This window comes from Zalophus californianus, chromosome 6 (assembly GCF_009762305.2).
Source record: "Zalophus californianus isolate mZalCal1 chromosome 6, mZalCal1.pri.v2, whole genome shotgun sequence".
In the NCBI taxonomy this organism is placed as follows: domain Eukaryota; kingdom Metazoa; phylum Chordata; class Mammalia; order Carnivora; family Otariidae; genus Zalophus; species Zalophus californianus.
Window position 1 is genome coordinate 96,591,133 of NC_045600.1, and position 26,899 is coordinate 96,618,031.

The 26,899-nt window shown below is 38.0% G+C and overlaps 2 protein-coding genes across 3 annotated transcripts in view; both read right to left on the reverse strand.

Annotated features, from left to right (window-relative positions):
• The window catches only part of PRTG (protogenin), a 121,629-nt gene that overhangs the window by 40,037 nt on the left and 54,693 nt on the right, over positions 1 to 26,899 (reverse strand). For both annotated transcript variants that reach the window (XM_027571067.1, XM_027571066.1), the window contains exons 3-11: positions 24,735 to 24,879; positions 23,600 to 23,733; positions 21,790 to 21,927; positions 21,379 to 21,537; positions 20,596 to 20,755; positions 18,902 to 19,149; positions 16,677 to 16,841; positions 12,906 to 13,211; positions 12,037 to 12,225 (exon numbers count right to left, since the gene is read on the reverse strand). In XM_027571067.1, coding sequence (XP_027426868.1) covers positions 12,037 to 12,225; positions 12,906 to 13,211; positions 16,677 to 16,841; positions 18,902 to 19,149; positions 20,596 to 20,755; positions 21,379 to 21,537; positions 21,790 to 21,927; positions 23,600 to 23,733; positions 24,735 to 24,879 — 1,644 coding nt within the window. The remainder of the gene's footprint in view (positions 1 to 12,036; positions 12,226 to 12,905; positions 13,212 to 16,676; positions 16,842 to 18,901; positions 19,150 to 20,595; positions 20,756 to 21,378; positions 21,538 to 21,789; positions 21,928 to 23,599; positions 23,734 to 24,734; positions 24,880 to 26,899) is intronic.
• LOC113909655 (NADH dehydrogenase [ubiquinone] 1 alpha subcomplex subunit 1-like) lies at positions 4,793 to 5,008 on the reverse strand. Its single transcript, XM_035728111.1, has one exon. The coding sequence runs from the start codon at positions 5,006 to 5,008 to the stop codon at positions 4,793 to 4,795; it is 216 nt and encodes a 71-aa protein (XP_035584004.1).

Genomic DNA, 26,899 nt, shown 5'->3' on the forward strand with positions numbered 1-26,899 from the left:
TAAGCGTCTGCCTCCGACTCAGGTCATGATCCCAGGGTCCTGGGATCGAGCCCCGCCTCGGGCTCCCTGCACAGCGGGGAGTCTGCTTCTCCCTCTACCCCTCCCCTCTGCTTGTGATCTCGCTAATAAATAAATAAAATCTTTAAAAAAAATAAAGGATAAAAAGACAAATAAAATTTTTCAGTCATTCTAATAGGTATGCAGTAGTAGCTTACTGTAGTTTAAAATTTTAAATTTGCATTTCCCTAATGGCTAATGATGTTGAGCATCGTTTCAAAGATCCTTCAGGGGTGTGACCCCATACCTATATCTGAAGGCCTCCCATCAGGCCATACGTAATCAGTCAAGTCCTGATTGAGCTGAGATTAAGAGTCGGATGCTTAACCGACTAAGCCACACAGGCGCCCCATGATTGTTCTAAGCCCAAAACAACTTCACATCTGCCTTCTCTCCAATAAACTATTGTCTTAGTCACACCCTCATCATCTTAAATTACTTCAACAACCATCATATTGATTTCCCGTCTTCAGTAACCCCCTCCCTGGCCCATACTCACTGCATTTGCTAAAGCTATCCTCAACATTGTCTTTCTAAAACAAGCCATGTTTTACTTTCAGTTAAAAATTTTTAATGGCTCCTCATTACTGTATTGTAGGAAAATATTATTAGGGTACACAGGGCTCTTAAAACATGGTTCCTCTTTAACTCCACGGCTTCAGTCTCTACAACCCTTACTCATACGACCCATGTTTTAGCCATAGTACACCAATGAGGCTAGCTCTTCAATCTTCTTTTTTGTACCCTGTAACTTCCTATTATTGGAATGACTTTCCTCCATTCTCTACTACGTAAAACATTCTCCATCATGCAGTAAAAATTATCCATTTATCCTTTATGCTTCTAGAACACTGACTATATCCCAATTTTGTCCATTAGCACATTTTCCTATGGACACTAACAGGTCCCCTTCATGCTGTGCTTAGATACTTTGGAAGCAGGCATGCCATCTAATGTTCATACTCCTTGTCCCCAATACAGGACCTGGTACAGAGTATGTGCTCTCAATCAATATAAACCAATTTTTAAATTTTAACAATAATGGAAAATAAACAACATCCATAATTAGGGGGGGGGACTTTAACATGAAAATTTTATGAAACAAGAAATGGCAATGAAATTGGTATAGATAGCAATCTTGTGTTATTAAACCAATAGCTTACATAAAGTTCTAACAAAAATATATATTGTATCAACCCTACAATTAGAAATTTTACATTTTTATTTAGCACTATCTTCTAGGCAAGGTCTTCAGGAGGTATTAGGAGAAGAAATAACACAAGCCAAAACTGTCTGTTGTGGGGATGATTTCAATTTTGTGATTGATTTATTGGTAATTAATTTACATTAACTTAATGGTAACTGCAGCCCATTATCAGTAACTTCTAAACTGAGTTCATCTTCTGATTTGCAAGGCCACTGAACTCCTGTGTCATAAGCCTTCTAGGAGCGGCCCAAAAGAACAACCAAGAAAGCATAGAAGTCTCTTTATCTGAGACCTATTGAGTTCCATAAAACACTGTACTCACTGTATTCACACAGTGTTTAATGAGGGCTTTGTAAAAGGTATTGTAGCTCTAAGAGCCTATCCTAAAGCTCAATGGTAGCAGCTGAGTGGGCTCAAAAATACTGTTCTTTGAGTGACTAATAAATGCTCCTGAATTCACACTGTGGCTTCAAAGAACAGTTTATATTATGGGTTTATGGAATCCATGGCTATATTCCTTTACTTCCTTCTTCATTTAAAAACACAAAATTTAATTAACTTGGCAACATCACAGTTCCCTAAAATGAAATGTCCCAAATCAAGGGTAATTAGGCATTCTCAGGGGGAGAGAATACACCATTAGATTTGTGACTACATGCCTCTTGAGAGCTGACTCAAGCAAGGGGAGGGAGAAATTAAAACACTTTAACACAGTTACAGGGCTGACTTTAAGACAAGCATAAACCAAAGATCCAAATATCTTTCCCTTTATAAAAGAGTAGGGTTTGTTTTTTTAGATATGGGATCAGTATTACCTAACACTTTGATTTTTGAAGAGGGTCTGCACAAAGAAATTTCCAAATTTACTGATTTGGTGGAGATACATATGTGTATGTATAGATACAGATAAATTATACCGTGATTGTAGTTCCCAAAAGGTGAGTATAAACTGATTAAAAGCAGAATATGGTGTTTTCTGAAGAAATCTTTATGATTTGTATGCATGGAAATTGCCATGTGCAACAGGATTGTAGCAAACGCGGAGTGTAGACTTAAAGCATCTCTGAATCAGAAAGGAAGTGGAAAAAAAAACTTTCAGGGAAGAGGTAGTTCTGAGCTGCTTCACGTCTTATTTCTCCACATTATATTTTACACACTGCAACAGAAAGATATTTCTAAACAAATCTAATCAGGTCACTTGCTTGCTTAAAATCATTTGGTGGTTTCATGCTGCCCTTAGGATAAAGCCCAAATCCCCTCAGGTAGTTTCCCAGGTGCTGGCGACACTCTGTCATCAAACAGTAACATTTCGTCTTCTCTGGAGCATGGTCCACCTCACCTCCTGGATGTCCCACGTGATTTTCACCAGTCCCTGAGTATCTCCTGGGTTCTGCCCTTCCCTCTTTGCAGAGCAGATTTACCATGAAGTTGTGAGAACTTTTCAATTTTCAGAACCCTTCACACTTGCCTGGAGCCTATACTCTACAGTGTAGGTACAAGGCCCTATACCAACAGTGTATTTTTACGTTATTTTTATGTTATATATTATTTTATTAGGTCCCATATAACCTGTACCTGCCCCTGCCCCTTTGCCTGACTAATCATACTCATCCTTTAGATCTCAACTTAAATGTTACTTCTTCCTGGAAGCCATCTCTATTCCAGCCCTGAAACAGGACAGAAGCACCTGCCAAATGTTGTCAAAGAGTTTATCACCTGGTTTTTTAGTTGCTTATTTGTTGGTCTTCCTCCTAGACTCAGATGTTATGACCATGTTTACATTAAATATGGCAGTACCTAACACAGGGACTACCATATCGTAAGCTTTGTAAATATCTGAGAATGAAAAAATGACTTTGTGAATGAGCACTCAGTGAGAGACAAATATAGGAAGAAGGGCCCAAACTGGAAGATTATACCTGAGAGCTTGGGATTCATCCACTTCCTGGGTGTCCAGGGAAAAAAATGCTTTGGTTAAGGGATGATACCCATGACAGGCCATGTTTATCCCCATGTGAAAGCTGACAAGTATGGGGAGATAGGACTAGAAACAAAATATGCCATAAAAAGTGCAGTAAAAGGAGACTTAAGAGAGGCTTAGTGGCAACAATAATTAAAAACTATAATTGGCCTGACAATGAAGAGAGTCAGCAATACAGGAACCCAGAAGGCACAAAAACAAAGTCTGAAAGATTTCCAACATGAGTAACAAGCGAATGCTAAAACCTATTAACTTACAAAGAATACTAGCTATTTAGAAAAAATATACTAGGTCCTCTAATCCAGTGTTTCCCAAGCTTCAATGTGCATACTAATCACCTAATAAACCGGTTAAAACAGAGATTCTGATTCAGAAGATCTGGAGAAGGGACAAGGGAAGTCCGAAATTCAGCATTTCAATAAACTTTCAGGTTTTGCTGCTGATCCTGGAACCACACTTTCAAGAGCAACAACACTAGAGTCTACACTTGGCAAGACACAAAAGACACTACCTAAAGACACCTGCAGATTGAAAGTAAGGGAATGGAGAAACATCTATCATGCAAATGGAAGCCAAAAGAAAGTTGGAGTAGCAATACTTGTATCAGATAAAATAGACTTTATTTATTTTTAAAGATTTTATTTATTTGACAGAGAGAGACAGCGAGAGCTGGAACACAAGCAGGGGGAGTGGGAGAGGGAGAAGCAGGCCTCCCGCCGAGCAGGGAGCACGATGTGGGACTCGATCCCAGGACCCTGGGATCATGACCCGAGCCAAAGGCAGACGCTTAACAACTGAGCCACCCAGGCGCCCTAGACTTTATTTTTTTTAAGACTTTATTTATTTATTGACAGAGAGAAAGAGAGAGAGAGGGGACAAGGAGGGGGAGCTGACCCCAGGACCCTGGGATCGCGACCTGAATCAAAGTTAGATGCTTAACCGAATGAGCCACCCAGGCGCCCCCAAAGTAGACTTTAAAACAAAGACTGTAACTAGAGTCTACACCTGGAATTGCTAAAATACAGTAAGATGGTCCACTGCCTGTGGATCAGCCTGCCAGCTAAAAATGGTCTTTATATTTTTAAGTCGTCAGAAAATAACTTTAAATAATAATATTTTGTGACAAATCAAAAATATATGAAATTCAATTTTGGCGTCCATAAATGCAGTTTAATTGGGATATAGCCATATCGGTGCATTTCGGTATTTCGTCTGGCTGCCTCTGGCTGCCTCTGTGCTCTAGAGACAGAACGGAACACCTGTGGTGGGTCTCACGGCCCACTGTGCAAGTCTGCTCAGGCTGCCATAACAAAATACCACAGACCGGATGGCTTAAGCCACAGAAATTAATTTCTTACAGTTCTGGAGACTGGGAAGTCCAAGATCAATTCTGGCAGTGTTCAGTTTCTTTTCTTTATCTTTTTTTTTTTTTGATTTTACTTTTTTGTTGTTTTTATTACCCACTACATTAATACACTGCATAACCTTCTAGAAGGGGTAGATGAGTATGACTGAGTTATTTTTTCATCAACCAGGAAAATGCTTCCTTAATTGATATTCTCCAAACCCTCTGACACACAGTAACGATTAACTCCAGAGACCCGCTTATCTCTTTGCATCAAACTCCACTGATATGGATAATAGACAACCCTTTTTTCCTTGCCCCCGTTACCGAACCTGTGGATGTGCGCCGTGGCTATGCCGGGGAAGACTAAGCGCACCACGGCCACGATGCCGATCCCGGGCAGGATCTCGAACCACATCTCAGCGCGGTTGCCAGGGCCAAACCCTTCCTTCCCAGCCTGGTAAAGGTGACCCAGCCTCGGCCCCCTTCCCAGTAGGCTCCCCAGTGTTCAGTGTCTGACGAGAGCTCTCTTTCTGACTTGCGGACAGCCACCTTCTCACTGAGTCCTTGCTCACATGGTAGAGAGAAAGCCTACTGTCTCCTCTTCTTACAGGGTACCTGCCTATCATATTAGGGCCCCAGCCTTATGCCCTCACTCAACAGTTATCACCTACTCCAAGGCTGTGTTTCCATATATCCAGTCACATTTGGGGTTAGGGCTTCAGCATATGAGTTTGATAAGGACATAAACATTCAGTCCATAACACCCACAAAGCCTAAAATATTTACTATCCATCTCATTACAGAAAAAGTCTGGGAGTACCTGGGTGACTCAGTCGTTAAGCGTCTACCTTCAGCTCAGGTCATGACCCCAGGGTCCCAGGATCGAGCCCCGCATCAGGCTCTGGGCTCCTCAGGAAGCCTGCTTCTTCCTCTCCCACTCCCCCTGCTTGTGTTCCCTCTCTTGCTGTGTCCCTCTCTGTCAAATAAATAAATAAAATCTTAAAAAAAAAAAAAGTCTGCCTACTCCTGGTCTAGATGTTGTTTCTCAAAGTAGGTAGGAATGCAAAGATTTTAGGCCATTTAGATATTAAAGTTCAAGAAGCACTGGTTTCCAAATCTAGTGATCATGGTAAATCACATGAAAAACATTTTTTTCAAATACAGATTTTCAGGCTCCATCCTAGGAGGAGAACAATTTTAAGAACAATTATAACAGCTAACATTTGTTGAGGACTTACAATGCAGTTTTCTAGGAACTGTGCTAACTTTATTACATTATTTCATTTAAACTTCCTAATGTTCTAAAATAGTTATTATTATTATTATCCCTATTTAAAAGATTACATAAATAACCAGGATTTGATCTGTTAATAAGTTACAGAGCTAATGTCAGGCAACAGACAAGAAATTTACTTCACAGATATTTTTCTTTTAGCTGTCAGTGCCAAGTGCCTCCTATAATAGAGCATTATAAATGATGTACCATGGGAATGACTGACACCATTTGAGGTCATAGGAGGAGTCCCAGAGGGTTGAGACTTAAAAGCTGGGGAAGATTTTTCCAAATGGAAAGAGATATAGCTCCAATTTCGTCCAGGGAGTATCAAAAATATTTTAATTTTTTTTAAAGATTTTATTTATTTATTCATGAGAGACAGAGAAGCAGAGGGAGAAGCAGGCTCCCAAGGAGCAGGGAGCCCGATGCGGGACTCGATCCCAGGATCCTGGGATCATGACCTGAGCCAAAGGCAGATGCTTAACCATCTGAGCCGTGGCAGATAACCTTTCATTCAAGAGAAAAAATTTAAGGAGAGTTTACCAGATAACAGCACTGTAACTTTTGTATAGTTCTTACAGTTTCACAAATCGGTAAACATTTTTTCTTTAAATGGAGGTAGTTGCAAATTGGCAAATGAAAATCTTTCCTTTGTTACTGTCTTAATGTAACAGCATTTTTTTAGTAACAGGATTTTTAAAGAAATGGATGCTCCCTTTCTTTTGAGGTATTGGTTTTTAAATATTTCAAGTATTAAGGTTCTAAAGTTTGAGCTGAATATTTATCATATGTGGCATGGTTAGAGACTGCAGAGAATGAAATATTTCAAAGCTTTTGCTCTCCTAGTAAATTAAGAAAAAACAGTTGAGTATTTCCTAAAATCTGCATTGACATTTCAACATATTTTGGCTAGATAATAGATTAAACGCAAGAAAGGGTAACTTAAAAGATAATTAATAGTGAAAAAAGTGAAATACAATACTTTTACAATGTTCTCTTTGTTATAATTTGTACTCCCACATTGTTGGTAAGTTTTCTGGCCTAGAGAGTAGGTGGTTTCCAAAATTATTCATGTAAGTTAAATGAAATTATTTTGTAATTCTTTGAAAGGAAGGAAAGAAAGAATACAATCAGACACTGTTCAGAGGAGCTATTTCTACTAAAAGTGGAACTTAACAGTGATAAAGCACAGGAAGAACAGAAGAGAGGCAAAAAAAATGCAAGGTATGTCCCCAACAATCTTGCCTGTGGTAAATGACAGCAATAATGTCAATGGAATTTCTACACGAATCGCTAAAAATGATCTGTTAACAAATAAATGCAAAGTGATCTCAAAGAAACCAACACTACTCTGTGAAGTCAACCCTAATCTGGACAAAGTGCTTAATCATGCCCATGTTGTTGGTTATATGTTACTTTAGAAAACAGAAGAATCCTGGCATCTGTAATGATATTTGAGATGATAGTTGACAGCAAGGCACCAAATTATTTGAAATGAATTTTTAGGCTAAAAGTCAGTATGCTAAGATATACTCGAAACTATACACAGTCAGGAAGATCTGTTTATAAAATATCGTGTAGATTTTTACTCTATCTTAAGGGGTGCAGTGAGGAAGTTGCAAAACAGCCTCAATACAAGAATTTTCACCTGTAGCATGTTTCCAGAGATTTTTCTGAGTGTTATCTAAGGCTTCCTTGTGTGAGAGGAATGAGGGAACACAGTCTCTGAAAAGACTTTGGCTTGCCTTAGAACGTGACTCCCATATTTTGTAAACTGAGTGATTCTAGTTTTCTTCAAAACAAAATCACTATTATAGTGAGGTTCACAATGAACCCTCTCTGATAAAAGTAGTCTCTTTTATGCCACAAAATCTTGTCCTGTCTTGACTAAAGGAAAGATTACAACTCCCTCCAGATATATGTTTGACTCACCAGTGGTAGCTCTTGATTTTCTTTCCTCAGATATGTAATCACACAACCAAATCCTATTCTGTTATGGTAAAGGATGACACCCAGAAATCTGACTTAATTTTACCATGCTCCCATACAAACTGGCTAAGGGACTCTAAAATTACTTGTTACCCAGGGACTGTTTCTTCTGCCTCCTATTTCCCCCACGGTAACTGGGAATTCCAATTTTGGATTTATCAAAAAAAGATCTGTGAGTTTTAAAAGTGTGCAAGGAATCCAGGAACATTACTAATGATTTTAAATATTTTGGATCTTTGTAATTGTTGCTAAATCTCATGCTTACTAATCAAGTTTGCTGTGAAATATAATAGCACACATTCTTTAGCAAAATAGAAGCTAAAGATTATCAGTGTCCCAAATGCTAAACTAACAATAGCACCATCTAAATAATCCCCCTTTTCCCCCTTATTATATAAATACTGAGCAATTAAGAAGTTTCTGACAGCTTATGAAAACAGTCTTCTTTGCAATTAGAAACCCTAACTTCAGAAGCCAATTTCTGAAATAAACAGACAAAAAAAGAGGAACGAATTATTTCAGTCTATTATCAGAGAACACAAGTGTGCTATTAATTTTGCTTCAGTTTACTGTGGGATAAATTTAACAAATGTTTTAAAATTCTGCTTAAAACAGGTAAACATGAGAAGTGCCAAGGGAGGAAAAAAAACAACTGAGTGAAAATAATCACAACAAAGACGCAAATCTTGAAGAAAACCTCAAACCACAATTTAGAACAAATCACATAAACATTAAATCACAAGCCAAATGTTTTTTTCCCCAACCCCCAAACCATTTCTAATTAAAAGCAAACTGTGTATTTACAAATCATTAAACTAGAACAAACCAGCAACATCAAAATACTTCCACTGCTCTACCAATATTTATATTACTCTAATAAAGACACAAGAATCTTTTCAGCCACTTTAAAAAACAAAACAGTCTACATCTTTGAACTGAGGATTGAGGATTTAGTGTAAAATGCTGTAAAACAACTTTCATTACAATTAAATTTAGTCATTCAGAATTTTGGGAGAAAATCAGGAAAGTAAATCAAGTTAATATCTTTTGGTTTTTCTTGTTTTGAGGAGAGGTCACATCTGTTAAATCTTTTTGTTTAGTACTACAATGCCTTATTTAGAAAAATAATTTGTAAATTCTTGTTAAATGAATTGAAATACACAAATTCATTTCTTTTTTTCTTTCAGAAACAAAGAACTGTATGTGTTACCAAGGAGAATGTGTCCCGATAACATACTTTTTAGTTGAAAACTTAATTACCAGAAGTAACAAAAGGATGTGTATTAGGGCATCAGAGAAGGGATTAGTATGAAAATGAAATTTTGAGACATCAGTTTGCTACTCAAATTGACACTGATTTGGCAAACAGAAGCATTTAAATTTCATTTCCAAGCCCACTTAGTAAATCTAGTTCTAGTTAGAGCATCTTTAATGTACAAAAGCTCTGTGAAAGAAAGTATTCACCATGCAAGACACAGATAGGGTTCCCTTAACCTACTGCCCTCTGCACACATCACTCTCTGTTAAACAGGCAGCTAACGCCAGATGCTCTTGCTAAAAATGGTCACAGATGGTCAGTTGTCCAGTTAACAGAACATACTGCCCTCCCAATAGCCGAAAGTAAGAAGGAAAAGAGTGAGAGCTCTTAACACTTGCCTGCTTAGTGGGTTATACCCGTTCAACTTGCTATAAGCTTGGCTAGGCCCCAACAGTGTCTAAAAAAGAAAGACTATAGACCCTAGGGCTCTCAAGAGTAAAAGGCATCTTAAAGGAGAGCTAGTCAACAGCTGTGCAATGCTTGGATCAACTGCATCTCTGCTGGTCAGCCCGTTCCAGCCCTGGCTTGGTACCTCCAGGGGTGTGGAACCCACTGTCCAACAAGAAAGTCCTACAGCTGAGACAGAGTCCCCTGTTAGCCTGCACTGCAATTAGCCCAACTACCCAGTCTAAATCCACAGTCAGGAAACATATAGAGTTATTTTAACAGAGAGGCATACTGACTATAACAAAATAATTTTCCAGTTTATGCATTATACAGTGATTTTAAGCTGAATTACCCCAAGTAGTATACACAAAGGATTTTACAACATAAAAACACAGGCCGTAATATATGTGATTTATTTTTAAAACACAGAAGGAAATAAAAATTCATAGTATTAAAAGCTATTAGAGATTATAAAAAATTTCAACAAAGATCAATGGGTCTTCTTTATACTTATACGCACCCATAGAAAATGTTTAAATTTTAAAGCATTGTTTTGTTTTTGTTTTAAGATTTCACTTATTTCAGGGCGCCTGGGTGGCTCAGATGGTTAAGCGTCTGCCTTCAGCTCAGGATCCCAGGGTTCTGGGATCGAGTCCCGCATCAGCCTCCCTGATCCTTGGGAGCCTGCTTCTCTCTCTCTCTCTCTCTCTCTCATGAACAAATAAATAAAATCTTTAAAAAAAAGATTTCACTTATTTATTTGACAGAGCGAGAGAGCACAAGCAGGGGGAGCAGCAGAGGGAGAGAGAGAAGCAGGCTCAGGGAGCCTGATGCGGGGCTCAATCCCAGGACCCTCGGATCATGACCGGAACCAAAGGAAGATGCCCAATCGACTGAGCCACCCAGGCACCTCTAAAGCATTGTTTTTAATTGACAAAATTTTAATAAGATGTTTCTCTAAACTTTTCACAAGCAGAGCATTATTCTGTTCTTCCCAATAAATTATTCATTTGTTTAAAATAAGCTACCTATGTGTTCAAGAAAAGTACTCTATGAACTTATTTTTTGTATTTTCTACTTATTTATATTTCCTGAACAGTGAAGAAACTGGAAATACTGAGTTTGATGTATGATTTTTCATCAGCTATTGTCCTAAATCCCGTTTCTTACTTGATAACTTAGTACAACTCTTTTGAGTAAATGACACGAACATAGAAAGGGAGAGCATACTGAGAAGCCACGACTAGAAATAAATGCTCCTGGCTTTGGTGACAGGTTTTGCTAACATCACCTCTGCAACAATGGTTTTAAGGAAGGTCACCCTGGAACATATGTAACTTCTCCTCATCATTTATAAAACTGTGTGACAGGGATCAATAGTGAAATTTATTTAAGCAAATGTAGATTAAATTAAAATCCAAGACAATAAGATTAGAAGCAAAATGCCATCTGGAAAACTACAGCAAAGAACCAGAGGATGGGGTCTTCCTATGTGCCTGCCTCTAAAAGCAGACTCCCACCATAGCTTGTCAACACGCAGCATCTCAGGACTACTGCTGTTCTCACAGGCTGTGCCGTGAGGCCAGAAAAGCAAACGGAGCTATCCCAGTGGGGTCACTGTGCCCCTTCCCCTTCTGCACTCCAAAGGGTAGTCTGCGATGGGGAGAGCCAGAGAGCACTGTAAAATTCCAGTATGTGCCAAAGGTGCTCTAACAGTTCAGCAGGAATCTAGTTGGGAATCATAGTTAAAGTTGCTGCTTTAACAAATAACTAAGAAATAACTGAGTGTGCATTTTACAACTTGAGTATCTATCTGTTTATACCCATGTACTTATTGTAGACATAAGGTTCCTTACTTTCCATTAAACATGGTCACATTATGAAATTCTTCACTCAGCAAAGAAAGGATGAACAGAGAATAAAATGTCTTTCGGAACTGTGATAAACCCAAACACAAGGCTGAGTGCTTTTTCTCTGGTGTTTCTGTGTTACAGCTACAAAAATAAGTATGTATAGTGACATGGGTCATATGTAAGAGCATTATTTTGTACATAACCTAAATATATTTTACATGTGAAAATAATGCACCTACAAAGCACTCTCCGGCAATTTCTAAATTAATCACTGTCTATTTTCTGCTCATTTTGTGATATTGCTATTTCACATACACCATACACTCACAATAATTGATCAGATCTCACTCTACCAGAAGTTAACTGTAGAAAGAAAAGCAGATGCCCAGAGGTGGGGGAAAGATAGAAAGATACCACAGTTATCGGACGCCTTGTCAGTTCGCTCACAGTGGTGTGTCAAAGGCCAACACAGAGTTAAGCAGGAGGATGTACACAGTGATGTCATAAAGGCAATTCTCTTTCTACCAGGAAGTCAGTTCTTCTGCCCTATATCCAAAAACTCTTTTCCCAACTGGTCAGAGAGGAAGGAAAAAAGGAAAGTGCAGTACGGGCTCACTCACCTAAACCACTGAGAGTGTAGAGAAGGTCACCAGTATCTAAGAAAATGGGTCCATTCTCCTGCTGCCCTTCTTCTTTGTAGTACAGCTTGTAGCCCTGAATGGCTGCTGTGTCCTCAGCATCTTGCTGCCACTTCACAGAAATGGTGGTACAGTTCAGAGGCTCCAAATGTAACTCTGGAGACTTAGGGGCTAGAAAAAGCCACCAGAAATGTATGCATAAAAAAATCCATAATTTATAAATATACACCCAAATTTTAAACCAACAGCTGCAAAACAGTGCAATTCTAAGCAATTATATTTTACCCTAACTTTCAAAATTCCACAGTGATATTAAACTTTGAGACAGAATTAAAAATATAAAATACTGGGCGCCTGGGTGGCTCAGTCATTAAGCGTCTGTCTTCGGCTCAGGTCATGGTCCCACGGTCCTGGGATCGAGCCCCGCATCGGGCTCCCTGCTCAGTGGGGAGACTGCTTCTCCCTCCCCCATTCCCCCTGCTTGTGTTCCCTCTCTCGCTGTGTCTCTCTCTGTCAAATACATAAATAAAATCTAAATATATATATATATGGCAATAATATTAATTAGGTCTCTATCAATATACAACTTTTGGTAATTCAGTTTGATTTGGATTCACCCATTTACGAAGAATTTGCTAAGCAAACTAACAGCGTAACCAAAAGTTTTACACACTATTGAGCTCTATGTCAAAGGGACTATGCAACAAAAAGTTTAAAATTATTTTCAGTGAAGTCCATGATCTATGGAGTGTTTTCATTCATAAAACACCATTTAACCATGACTTAGATTTTATAAAAATAAGTTTCAAAAAAGTAAAAATATTCTTCCTCAGTCGTGTTTAGAAATTTACCTTTCACACTTGTAGCTTTGGGTGTCCTATGTGAGGTCCATACTGATGACTCTCCCGGCCCCACTCTGGTGGCAGCCGTAATCCGCACCAAGTAGACACTATCTGGTTTCAGGCCCTCCAAGAGGTACTCATGCGTGGTTCCCGGGAGCTCCAGCACTTGGACGGAAGTCTCAGTACTCAGGCGCAGGGACAGGCGATAGAGGACCACCTGGCCCCGCCGGTATTTGGCTGGGATCGGCAGCCAGGAGATGAGGATATCGGTGGGACTTCGACTTGTCAAACTGATTTCAGGAGGTCTCAAGGGAACTAGTCATACAAGAAAACAGGTTATTTATGAATATTTAGAATCAAAACTGTCAATGAGCACTGCAGTGTTTACTGCACTCCCTTAAGGGAAACACACAACGTGATAAAGGAGGGATATGTTCAGTGCTAGCAGAAGTCTTCAGGCGAGGGCGCCTGGGTGGCTCAGATGGTTAAACATCTGCCTTCGGCTCAGGTCATGATCCCAGGGTCCTGGGATCGCGTCCCGCCTCGGGCTCCCTGCTCAACGGGGAGTCTGCTTCTCCCTCTCCCTCTGCCTCTCCGCCTGCTTCTTCTCTCTCTGTCTCTCCCGCAAATGAATAAAAATCTTTAATAAAAAATAAATAAAAAAAAGAAGTTTTCAGGCGAGTAGATCACAAACCAGAAAAAAAGAAGGAAAAATAATGAGGAAGGAGCGAGTCTCATACAAAGTCCTATGTACTTACAGGGTCGGCTCCTCATGGATTCTGGGCCCCAATCTCCTACTGCTTTCCACCTGTTCCCTCCACTGCAGTCCTCAGCAATGTCCATTTCCTCTGCCGAGCGTGCACCTCCCCCTGTCACCTGCTTCACCAGCTCCCGCACCTTCACTTCCTTCAGGTCTTCACTGAAATGTCACCTACTCAGTGAGCCTTTCTTGGGTGACCCTGTCTCAAGTCTCAAACCCTCCCAACATTTCATACTCCCTTCCCTTGCTTTTTTTCCCCTTCTCCTAGATACTTACCAATATCCCACATAGCATATAATTACATAATGGACTGTTTATCTTGTTTATTGTAACTCTGCCCCCTCTCCCACTAGAAAGTAAACTCCACGAAATCAGGGACAATTTTTTTGTCCCTTTTGTTCACTACTAAATATCGAATAACACACAGCAGGTACTCAAGGAATATTTGTTGCATGAATGAATAGGTGGAAAAGAGAAAATCAATTTATTAAGCATTTCTGAGTCCTTGATATGTATGAACTTATGAATTCTCACAAAAACCAAAGGAAGCACCACGATCATTTCTACTTTATAGTTGAGGAAACTGAGGTACAAAGAGGTCAAACCACTTGCCCAAGGTCACACAGGTCGTTAGTGAAGGAGCAGATGTAGGTAGACTGAACAAAGCCCACATTCTTATCCCCTCTACTTTACTGCGTCTTATATAACAATAGTTCTTCTATCACAGGGTTATGTAGGGATTAAATGAGATAACGGAGAGAAGGTTTTTAGAACAGGCAGGGGCAAGCCCTCCACAAGTGTTAGTTGTATCTGCTGCACGCTCCTGTGCCCCTAGGACACCCACACATCTCCGTTTGAGAAGTATGGGCTTAGGAAATGGGGAGAAACTGGTGTAGAAATGTGAAAAGTAGGGTCAGAAGTCTGTTATTCAGAAAACAAAATGAAACTTCATTAAGTAAAGAAGTTACAGAGTAAGAAAAGGTTTAAAGGAAAAAAAACTTTGAGATCATAACTTAACTGGAACTGGAAAGTTTTTAACAAGTAGCTTGCTATGGTCAGGCTCCTTTCCTTTAAGGATATAGGGAGGAATACACCTCATACACCAAAAAAACCCCAGAAGCCCCAAAACAGCACACGCTCCCAGCCTGTGTTTCACCTTAGATATACATGTCAGAGGTTAAATGTGATGAGAACTCGAGAGGTCATAAATACTGTGATTCACTCTAAAATGGAACAGACTTTTTTTTAAAAAAGATTTTATTTATTTGAGAGAGAGACAGAGAGCACATAAGCAGGGGGAGAGGCAGAGGAGAGGGAGAGGGAGAAGCAGGCTTCCGCTGAGTAGGGAGCCCCATCCAGGACACTGAGCCACCCAGACGCCCCTAAAATGGAACAGACTCTTAAATGAAAACTGAACTTGGAATTGAGCATCCAGATCAGTAATTTTTTTTCATTTAGTCAAACTCTGAATTTATAAACATCTAAATAAGTGGCATAATAGAGATGTAAGTAAGAGATCTGGGATCAAATGAACAAAGAAAATGATATGGAAATAATCTACATAAAAATGTTTTGGGGGGGGCACCTGGGTGGCTCAGTCGTTAAGCCTCTGCCTTTGGCTCAGGTCATGATCCCAGGCTCCTGGGATTGAGCCCCGCATCGGGCTCCCTGCTCAGCAGGGAGCCTGCTTCTCCCTCTCCCACTCGCCCTGCTTGTGTTCCCTCTCTTGCTGTCTCTCTCTCTGTCAAATAAATAAATAAAATCTTAAAAAAAAAAAAAGTTTTGAAGGGTGCCTGTGTGGCTCAGGTGGTTAAGCATCTGCCTTCTGCTCAGGTCATGATCCCAGGGTCCTGGGATGGAGCCCCCTGTCTGACTCCCTGCTTAGCAGGGAGTGTGCTTCTCCCTCTCCCTTTGCCCCTCCCTCTGCTCATGCTCTCTGTCTCTCTTTCCCTCTCAAATAAATAAAAAATTTCTTCAAAAAAGTGTTTTGAAAACTAAGGGTGGGCCATTTTGTGAGGATGAGAAAACATCTGTAAAGGAGGAATAGTATAATTAAGCATATGTTAAATCATTCCCTTTTCCCAGTGAAGGGTACAAAAAGGGCCTTCTAGAGAGCCCCTGGAGAGAGAGAGATGACGAACCAGAGGAGGAGAATCAGTCTCAGGACTTTACTAATGGATGGGATCTCCCACCATTACAAGAATATATGGAGGCCTGCCCTCAAAAGGACTACAACTTCCAACCCAGGGTCTGTAACAACTATTACTTCCCTCCTTAAGCAGAATAAACATATTATACCTAAAAATAGACTAACTGCTGATTTTTTTTAAAGATTTTATTTATTCATTTGAGACACAGAGATATACACAAAAAGAGACAGCACAAGCAGGGAGAGCGGCAGAGGGAGAAGCAGACTCCCCTGCTGAGCCAGGAGCCCGATGTGGGACTCGATCGCAGGACCCTGGGATCATGACCTGAGCCGAAGGCAGACGCTTAACCATCTGAGCCAGCCGGGTGCCCCACTGCTGATTTTTTAAGAATATTTTTTAACTGACCATTTACTAAATTTCAAAAACTCCCAGTTTCAGAGGTCCAAGACCTCTGACCTCTGTTCATTATATATTTACTCATTATATTTATATTTATTTATGCTTAGAAAATTTCACATTTTGTTCCACTCAAAAAAACCCTGCAATGTCAAAAAAATATTTTTTAAAAAGTCAATGTATTTACAATTTACACTAGGAAACTAGAAGAAATACAATAATACAAGCATTTTATTATTAAAATTTATGTTACACATTGTAAGTTATAAAAACTCTTTACATTTATCATGTTATTGTAAAAAAGTGAGGGTCAAATTTGAAATGGCAAACTAGCCTGCCAGTTACCATACCTGTTTTGATTGTTTTTTTAACCAAAAAGAGGATATTTTCTCTAATTTAAAACACATTTATTCACTGAAATTGATTAAACATATTAATGTTCATACTTAAATGACGTAGACTGTGTTTTCTTACCATCCTCTAAAGTATTCTGTGTCACGTGGTCAGACATCTGGCTGGCTCCCATTGGCATATATGCCACAATGTAGAAAGTATAATTGCTAGCAGGTTCTAAATCATCAATAATATAATGAGTTGTGTCATTTCCGATGACTACTTGATACTCTTCATTATTTAAACCTAGATTAAAGAATCAGCATTTAAAAATCAGGAGTATTCAAAATAAAATGAACAACACCAATTTCCCTTGCTGTGACACACGGATCCTCCCGTCTAATCTGTTATCTTTTGTGACCCTTTAAAAAAAAAAAAAGAAATGTCACTTCTAAAAGTAACTATGTCTTGCTACAAATTAGTAGTTTGAATTCTTCCCTAATAAATCAAACTGAAAATAATTAATCTCTTCTAAATTTGTTTTAATATCCAGTCAAAACCAATAGCAGAGACAATGTACAGCAGTAACACAAAAGAGCTTAATGTTACAGAACACCGTAGTTTGAAACAGTGTAAGTTTTACTTGCTTAAACGCATGGCTTCTTTTTCCTTTTAAAAGTAAATGGAGAGACAGTAGGGAACGTAAAGGCTCTAGGCTTTATAAAAACAAACCAAACCAAAAGTTGTCCTGCAAAAGATCTCATTTTGGCCCTAGAGATTCTATTAAATTTGACTGACACAAGTTGTTCTTTTTATTTATACTGAAAGCAAAAGAACTGGGAGGCACAGAATGTGCTTCAAAACACTTTGTTCAACAACGAACTTCCCCCCCCCCCCCCCGCAAAGAGGAAAAAAAAATTTCTCAGCAATTCTTAATAAAATATGCATGGCAAGGTATAGAACAGAATTTGCCTTTGTGTCATTTAATTCCTATGGCGCAGATCTGTAAAGGGGAACAAGCACACTGGCAGCTCCTGGGCTTTGCGAACAATTCACAGTAAATGCACGTCAACTTCATCAAAACGCTCTAAGGACCAAGGCCCTTCTCCCCCACACTGGATTTATAAACAAAACAGAAGGCAAATTCCACTATTAAGTTTTCCCACATTTCTGAATTAACTTGATAGCATTTTAATTAGACAAGATTACAGCCATTTCACAACAGACTGGCTAATGGCTTGTTAATTAGGAACTGCATAGTACGATTTCTGACCTACCAAACAAGGTCCTTGAGTTCGAATTAAAAAGCCTTGTTCTGTCCTTGAATAGACCACTGAGCTGCATGTGGAGGCTCTAATGAAATGACCATAATAGCGAACAAGAGTGGTCTCCACCAAAACCAGCATTCCTTTTACCTTCCTAAATCACTAAGAAGGGAATTAACATACTCCAACATGCTCAGTTAGACTTTCATTCTTCTTGCTAAAACAACCCCTGATTTAAATTCAAAATATTCCTTTTCAAAATACTACTTCAAAGTACAAAAAACAAACAACAACAAACCACCTGTTTATATGGACAATTTTATCATACCATCATTTTTGGGTGCTAGGATTTGTTTTAATGTCTATTGCATAAAATCTAGACTGTGCACAACTAAACTCTGTAAACTTCTGTGCTTTCTATGAGAGATCAGTAGAGAAATATCTAGGGTTTCTAAGTAGCTTTTCCATTCCCTCTAATTTTTTTGCCAAAAGAAAATAGTAGGGCAAAAAAGATTGCAAAAACAATGGAATTAATAGTTCTGAATAAAAATTTTAAGACAGATTTGATTTCTACTTTTATATAAGAAATGACATATCAACAAAGAGTCCTGTTCAATATTCAGAGTTTTAAATGTTTTCAGGAAACATTCAAAACATATAAAATCAACTTAGGGGGATCTGATAATGTTTACCCCCCCTTAAAAATAACATGCTATAGTGACCATAATTCACCATATTATTTTATGAACCAATTACAACATTGTTCCTATGTAACTGCATACTTAAATCGGAATATTAAGTCTTAGCTAAAGAATTTATATCTTGGCTGGAATGAAATTCATTACTCCACCACTTTGTAATTTTTAGCGGGCAGAGATGGTACTTATTTCTAAACAAAATCTTAAACTAAACTTACATATACAAAGTATACAATAATAAAAACATTTAGCAAAAACTGATATGCAGGTGATAGATTATTTTATTAAAAGATAAATGCCACAGAACTTCAAAAATATTTTCTGGATTATTTAAGACATCATTCATACTGAAATTATTGACAGCAAGTAGCAGTTGAAAATAAATACTCCTCAAGTTGCTTACCTTCTGCTTTCATATAGTGCACAGAATAAGCGATGACTTTGTCTGAATTATAAAGTGGCCTCTCCCAAGCTAAAAGGATCGCTGAACTTGACATGGTTTCAGCATGCACATTGTAGGGAGCACTGGGTCTGTCTTCTGACATTACTACGGTCAGTCTGGCTCTAGATAAAATAGATCCTTGGCTGTTCTCAGCCATGCACTGATAAATAGCATCATCTTCAGGAATAATCTGGTTAATGACCAATTTACTGAGGAAAGAAAAAAATAGTTTTATGAAAAATTCTAAGAATGATGTAAACATAAAGTTAAACTATTGCTAATTCACTCTCATTTTAGGTGACAAAAGTTACAAAGAACAAAAAACTGTGTAATCAACCCTACTGAAAAATCTGAGTTGCTTAAAATTACTCTTATTTTCTGAGCTTAAGTAATAGTGATACCCAAACCCTGTTTGCTTTAGGTGAAAGACTAATCTCTTTTTTAAAATTTGGCTTTTAGGGGCGCCTGGGTGGCTCAGCTGGTTAAGTGTTTGCTCTCAGATCGGGTCATGATCTCACCTGGGATTGAGCCCCATGTCTGGCTTTCTGCTCAGCGGAGAGTCCTCCTCTCCCTCTCCCTCTGATCCTCCTCCCTGCTTGTGCTCTCACTCTCTCTCTCTCTCTGATTCAAATAAATAAATAAAATCTTTTACAAAAATTTGGCTTTTAGGGGCACCTGGGTGGCTCAGTCGTTAAGCCTCTCTCAGGTCATGATCCCAGGCTCTTGGGATCGAGCCCCGCATCGGGCTCCCTGCTCAGTGGGGAACCTGCTTCTCCCTCTCCCACTCCCCCTGCTTGTGTTCCCTCTCTCGCTGTGTCTCTCTGTCAAATAAATAAATAAAACCTTAAAAAAATTTGGCTTTTATAAGAAAGTATATTACTCTGTAATAGCATCTAACTTATATAATATTGCAATGTTACATAAATTCAGATCAACAAAAAATTTTAAAGTTTTATTAAACATATGGCAATGTTATAAGAAGATTCATATTTATACTAATAAAAATGAGTTCTAAAAATCATTAAGTTTGAGCTGCGGAAAAATTCCTTGAGATTTGAATATTTCCTTCTAATTTTCTCTTTTTAATGGAAGAAGGAACTGAGACCCCAAAGGGTTAATATGCTTGCTAATAACTTAGCTATTGGCTTATCAGGACTAGAACCCCGGTCTAGGGGACTGTCCAACATTTATTTCATTATAATCTACTACTTCCATGATCCACACATAAAATACAAAAGGATCTATGGCATGCTGATGTTAGAATCTTAATTTGGTTTTTTTTCATATTTTATTTTTTATTGTTATGTTAATCACCAGACATTACATCATTAGTTTTTGATGTAGTGTTCCATGATTCATTGTTTGCGCATAACACCCAGTGCTCCATTCAGTACCGTGCCGTCTTTAATAGCCATCACCAGGCTAAACCATCCCCCCACACCCCTCCCCTCTAGAACCCTCAGGTTGTTTTTCAGAGTCCATCGTCTCTCATGGTTGGTCTCCCCCTCTGATTTCCCCCCCTTCAGAATCTTAATTTCTTATTTTAGTTTAAAATACCAAGATAATTTAGATATTTGATATTGCAACCAGTTCACACAGCAATTACAAAAGCCATTATATCTTCTCTAAAATAGTAGCAAAGTGACATAGCCCACCTGTTGTACATTTTAATTCTCCCATTTGAATGTATCTTCCTCCCGTTTTTCAACCATGACATTTTGGGTGAGGGGATTCCTTCTGCTTGACACACAAATCGAGCAGTACCAGCTCGAGGCCTTGTTAAACTTTCTGGCCATTCAACAAATGAAGGAGGAGCTATTTTTAAAGAAAAAAGAAGAGAAAAATGTCCATGTCTCCAAACAGGAATGATACAAAGAGTCAAGGAAGAGTTTGGCAAATGACTCAGGTCCCATCCTTGAAAATATTTAACATTCTGAGCCTCTTATCTACACTCTACATAGAACTATCCAGATGCCATTTCTCAGCATTGTTCATTTAGATGTCCACTCCCTCGAGGTTTTCCCTATTGAGACCTTCTGTGTCAACACTCTAAAAATAGGTACACTATAATCCTACTTAACTAAGCCCCATAAATATATAGTCACTTGTGAATGCATACAATCAACAGATTAAAATTTTAGATTGGTAAATGGATATGTGGATTTGTGGGTGGGTAACAAAGACATAAAAGAGATGCTTAAATAAGAAGGAACATATGGTATGCAAACAGGAGGGTGACTTAAGCATTATAGTTAGTTACATTTTAACCCAGGGCTTTAACTTTCTTCTAAAATTCATTGTTGGATTACAGTATTTCATATCAACCTTCATATCAACGCTACAAAATTCAAGAAAGGAAGAAGTAAGCGATGAATGAGACAATACAACAAATGTTAAAATACAAGATTCTCCTGAATGCAGAATGAAATAAAACATACCTAAGACAGTTAAAGTTGCCATGGCAACTGTAAAGTTGCGTGTGCCTGGGGTTGTGGCCCGACAAACATACACTCCAGCATGTTGCAGCTTGACATCAGATATCATGAGATTACCATTTCCCAGTACTCGAGTGTTAAAGACATCAATGGACTTGTGATCTATTTCCAAGAGAAGACTTCAGTTAAAATAATGTAACATAAGATCTAAAATTATGTCAAAAGATCACCATCTAATCATATCATAAAAAGTATAAAATTTGCTATACAAAAACCTTTTCTCTACACACTGAAATGCCAAAAAGTTAAAAGCCACTTAAATGACAAACATGTGTTTTGCATATAAAATAAACATTTTGTCAGTTTCACTAAAATCAACAAAGTTTAAAGACTTTTTTCCCTGAGAAAACTTACCAAGGCGGCTCCAAGAAATGATTGGTTTGGGATTTCCCGTGGCCACGCATTCCAGAACAACTGTCTGATGAAGAGATGTTGTTATGTTCTGTGGGCCTGCTATAATGGTTGGTGTGTAGAAGGAATTAGACTCTTCAGCTTTGAGGAGGAAAAGGCACAGTATGAAAATAAATTACAAATAAGATGTAATAAGTGAGACAAATTAAAATATCCTTAAGTTATTCACTTTTTAAAAAATAACTTTATTGAGATATAACTCACATCATATGCAATTCACCATTTTAAGTAATTCAATGGTTTTTAGTATTCTCAGAGTTGTGCAACTATTACCACAATCAATTTTAGAACCCCCAAAAGAAACACCACACCCATTAGCAATCTCCTCTCTCCACAGCCTGGCAACCACTAATCTTTCTGTCTCTCCGGATTTGCCTTTTCTAGACATTTCATAACAAAGGAACCATATATTATATGGTCTTTTGGTAACTGGCTTCTTTTCACTTAGCATAATGTTTTCAAGATTCATCTGTGTTGCAACATGCACCAGTATTTCATTTCTTTTTATTGAGTAATAATAACAGAATAGAATTTAATTATATCAATAGGACACATTTATTTATCCATTCTTCAGTTGATGGACATTTAGGTTGTTTCCATTATCATTTTAATTGAGGCTCAAACATTCATTTAATCCTTTCACTAATCTTGTTAAGAATTTATGTGACAGTGGGGAGAAGAGAAGAAGTGTGGGAGTGCTTTTGTCTTTAATCTTTCATACCAGGAAGCTAAAAGATACTACCTGATATTAAAACATAGCATTAAAAATGTAATTTCAGTTTCTCAATGTTTTCCAAAGAGATTTTTTTAATCTTCAAGGATATTTTAGGAATCTTGTGAAAAATAAACATTCATATGAAGTTCACCAATGTCTTTGGTCCAGATTTTCTTCCACTATATTCAAGTAAATTTAAATTATTTAAAAATAAAAACTAGTATCTATGTGTAATTCCATTTGAATAAGATACATATTTCTTCATATTCATCTCTTTAGCTAGTTTCCTTTTTTTTTTAAAGATTTTTTTTATTTATTTATTTGAGACAGAGAGAATGAGAGAGAGAGCACATGAGAGGGGGGAGGGTCAGAGGGAGAAGCAGACTCTCCGCCAAGCAGGGAGCCTAATGCAGGACTCGATCCAGGGACTCCTGGATCATGACCTGAGCCGAAGGCAGTCGCTTAACCAACTGAGCCACCCAGGTGCCCTAGCTAGTTTCCCTTCTAACTATATTTATGTATGGCAAAATATAGAAAATTACGTTCGCTTCATGTTAACAATAATAATTTCTGGATATTGGAACTGGGGATATTTTTAAACTTCTATCTGTACTTTTTTACATTGTTTAATGTAAAAATTTTTATTTTTATACTTTTATAGACATTACTCTTTATAATAAGTATATATCATTTTTACAAATGCAAATTATAATTTTTCTTAAAACAACAAACAAAAAAATACCAAAAGGAAACAAATATATCTTTATGGACAATGGACAATTTTGGTGGAAATGGATAATGTTTTTCTCGTTTCACATTTTATATTTTAAAAACAAAAGTGAAATATTTACAAAACAAATATTCATTCTTTCTTAAAGATGTTAACATAAAATAAGCTGGCCTGTGAGAGAAGAGGAGCCTAATACGGATAAAAATGACCATTTCCAACTAGATTACAATAATTTACATGAAATTAGAGTGCTATTTTATAGCATACTATTACAGCCACAGAAGAAAAATTAACAGCTGGGACAGTACCTGGAATCACCATTAGAGAGGCTTCCATGCTTTTACGTCTGTGGGCTATGGTAGCAGCGACACAACGGTAATTCCCAGCATCCCTTTGGCCAACATCATAGATCTGCAATACTCCTGTTGGTAGGGCAGTTATCCTGTTACGAGAAGAAAAATGATCAAATTCTTTGCAGATTTTATATTTTATTTTAACATGTATTCTATGATTAATATATTCAACCTTTCTAAAGTGCCAGATGCAATACTTTAAAGACCATTTAAAATAATTAGCTTGATTCAACTGTTTTCATTTGGGTCACTACAGGTCTCTAAAACATACATAACTATGCAGTATGTGGTTTGTGAAATCTAGCAGCCTAATTTTATACAGAGTTATATTTGACATTATAGCTTATGTAACTGGTGATCTAGGGCTTAGTATGATTTTTTTCAAATCCTGATTTCTTGCCTATTAATATAGACATATTCTCCAAGATACACCTGAATCTAAGTTTTTTTTTTTTAAACACTTCCTTGAATAACTTCTTCCATCTCAGTATCCTGAGATTTTAGTAAATGATTTTTACCTACTTGGGAATACTGCTACTCATGAGGACAGGAATTAAACTTTATGAAGGTGCTACTAAGTTCTTGATCCTTAAACCTCAACCACCTGCAGAACACTAGGGGGGCGGTGGGGGTGAGGGTGGGGATGGTGGGGGTGGGTGTGTGTGTGTAGCTGAGAGGAGACTGGAAGTGGGAGGTGGAGACAGAATGGGCAGGTACCAGGGCATATGGGAGACCCCTAGAGTACTATTGCTATCACCAACAGTGAAGGTCTAATTTGGTTTCCTAAATCCTTGGGCTACAAAGCAGGTGGTCAGGTGGTCCTATGGTTGGAAAAGATGTTTAAGGAAAGCAACAAAGCAGCAAGAAAGGGTATTTGAATTATGATCTAAACCAAAAATCAGAAATTATTCCCCATGTGCTAGAGACTGATGATCTAATTCTTTCCCTAAGTTTGAAATGTCTTTAAGAGGTTGGTAATTGCTAATTGCTACTGTAAATGAAAATAAGCTCCATCATGGTCTTTCCCCCATAAGTCTCATGACACCTTCATTACTCCTGCATCGTCTCCAGAGACAAAAGCTGCATTTACCTGTCCATAGTTACAGGTAGAGTTGTCCGATTTAATTCCCATGTTATGACTGCAGGAGGGTTTGAGGAAATCTTGCATGCAAATCTAGCAACTCCACCTTCTTGGACCTCAGTAGAAATTGGCTGAACTTCAAATGCAGAAATAGCTATAAGATAAAAGTTTGACAAATTTAGAATAAGTACAAATACTATTATACCCTACTGTACTTGGAAATAACATTATGCAAGATATTATTTATCAGACTTGAACTTCTGCCCAGACATAAGAGCGACCCAACTTAACTAGCACAAAGATAATTTCAGCAGTAGTTTTGGAAAAACCACTGACAGTTGCCTAGCTCAGGGAATCTGGTCTCCCCCAGGATGAAATTCTAAGTAAGTTCTCAAGAAACTTACAACTTATTTGGAGAAAAAAAATAACACAACTGAAACAAAAATAAACAATTAATAATGATACGTAATCACATACCATTTTTGTGTGGTACAAACTTCAAATACTACTACATTTCAGAGAAGAGGGAAATCAAGAAAGACAGATTAGACAAGTAAAAACCATTTACAGGGACTGGTTTTGAATTAAGTTTTGAAGACTCGGTTGGGTTTAGATGGAAGGGGGAAAAGAAGACATTCCAGGTGAAAGGAAGCAAGCACAGAAGAAAGGTGTAGCCTCTGTTCACAGGATTTTAAGGAAACAGCCAAGACTACTGTAGAATATTTCACATTAAGGGATCACGGAAAAGTGGAAGGAGAGAGGAGAGTAGAGATAAAGCAGATTTGTACCATGGCACAAATGAAGACATTACTGAAAATTTTTGAGCAAAGGACAATAGTAGTCCTAATAGCCATGTTTGGGAGAAATCCATCAGGCATGGATACATAGGAGAGCCTCAAGTCAAAAGACCAATAGGCTTTTTTAAGTAGGAATGACAGAACTGGGTGGTGGCAGTAAGAATGATGAGATTCTACAGATAGCTCAATGGAAACAAAGACTTGGTTCTCACTGGACACAAACATGTCACTCTGTTTGGAATCAAATGAGGTTGGTGTTGATGGAGCTGAATGAGGAAGGAGAGAAAGAAGACAAATGGTGTGTGTGTCCCTGATGAATTAAAGTTAGAGAAACTCAAGAGACTATTTTTAGTCTCATGTATTTCCAAAGTGGAGATAAATCTCAAAGTGTTGATATTTCTAGAGATAATTCTTCTTTCTCATTCTAGGCAGGCCTCCAGGAGCTAGTCATCGGTGTCCATGCTTTCACATTTTGATAGAGTCCAGACTCCAGGTAACACTGTGGTTTTCCTTCCCTCTACTGTTTTTCAGGATATAAAGAAAGGGCCCCAATGATGGTCTTACTTCCCCTCTGCAGACTCCAGTTTAATATACATATACATATATATATATATATATATATATATGCCTTTACAGTTTATCAACAAAGTGAGGAGTCATGAAGAAAAGCAGAGGGAATAAGGTCTACATGACTTATACTTCATTAGACTAGGAAGGGTAAAAGATGACAGAAGACTATAAATTCTGCCTTAGACTTAGCATCATCAATCCGTAAATGGATCACAAGACTTTTTAGAGGTACAGGACAAAGCCAGGGAATAATGGTGAAAATACTCAGGAGCATCCACTTCCAAAAAGCAGATAGGGGTAGTGTAATATCTTATGTGTGTATGTAACAAAAAATTTCTGCTTCCTCAAGAACAGTGGTTCTCAAACCACTATTGTCAGTGGATAACAAAATCAAAACCATTTTCATGATCACCATCATCTGCGTTTTTCACTCTTATTTCTCAAGTGTACAGTGGGATGGATGATATTGCAACAGACTTAATGCAGAAGGAGATATGCCTGATTTATGAAGCATTAATTTCTCTTATTGATCCCATATTTACCTTGTTCATGTATGAGGGAGTGAGTTTTAGTTCTGGATGTCATTCATAATCCAGACTATATTCAATTTACAGACTTCAAAGGGGGAAATTTATCTTATTCCCCAGTCTTTACCACTCTAGACCAAAATATGTAATATAGTTATTTTTTTCTTCATAAAACAGTTGTTCCCTCACCCCTATCTGACTTCTTTACCCCAAAACATATCAAGCACCTAATTCAGTATGTTTTATCTCCTATCTCTCTCCCATATCTGACTTCTCTCCA

Bases quoted from the DNA above. Each gene is read 5' to 3' on its own strand.
- LOC113909655 (XM_035728111.1), bottom strand. From the start codon at position 5,008: ATGTGGTTCGAGATCCTGCCCGGGATCGGCATCGTGGCCGTGGTGCGC.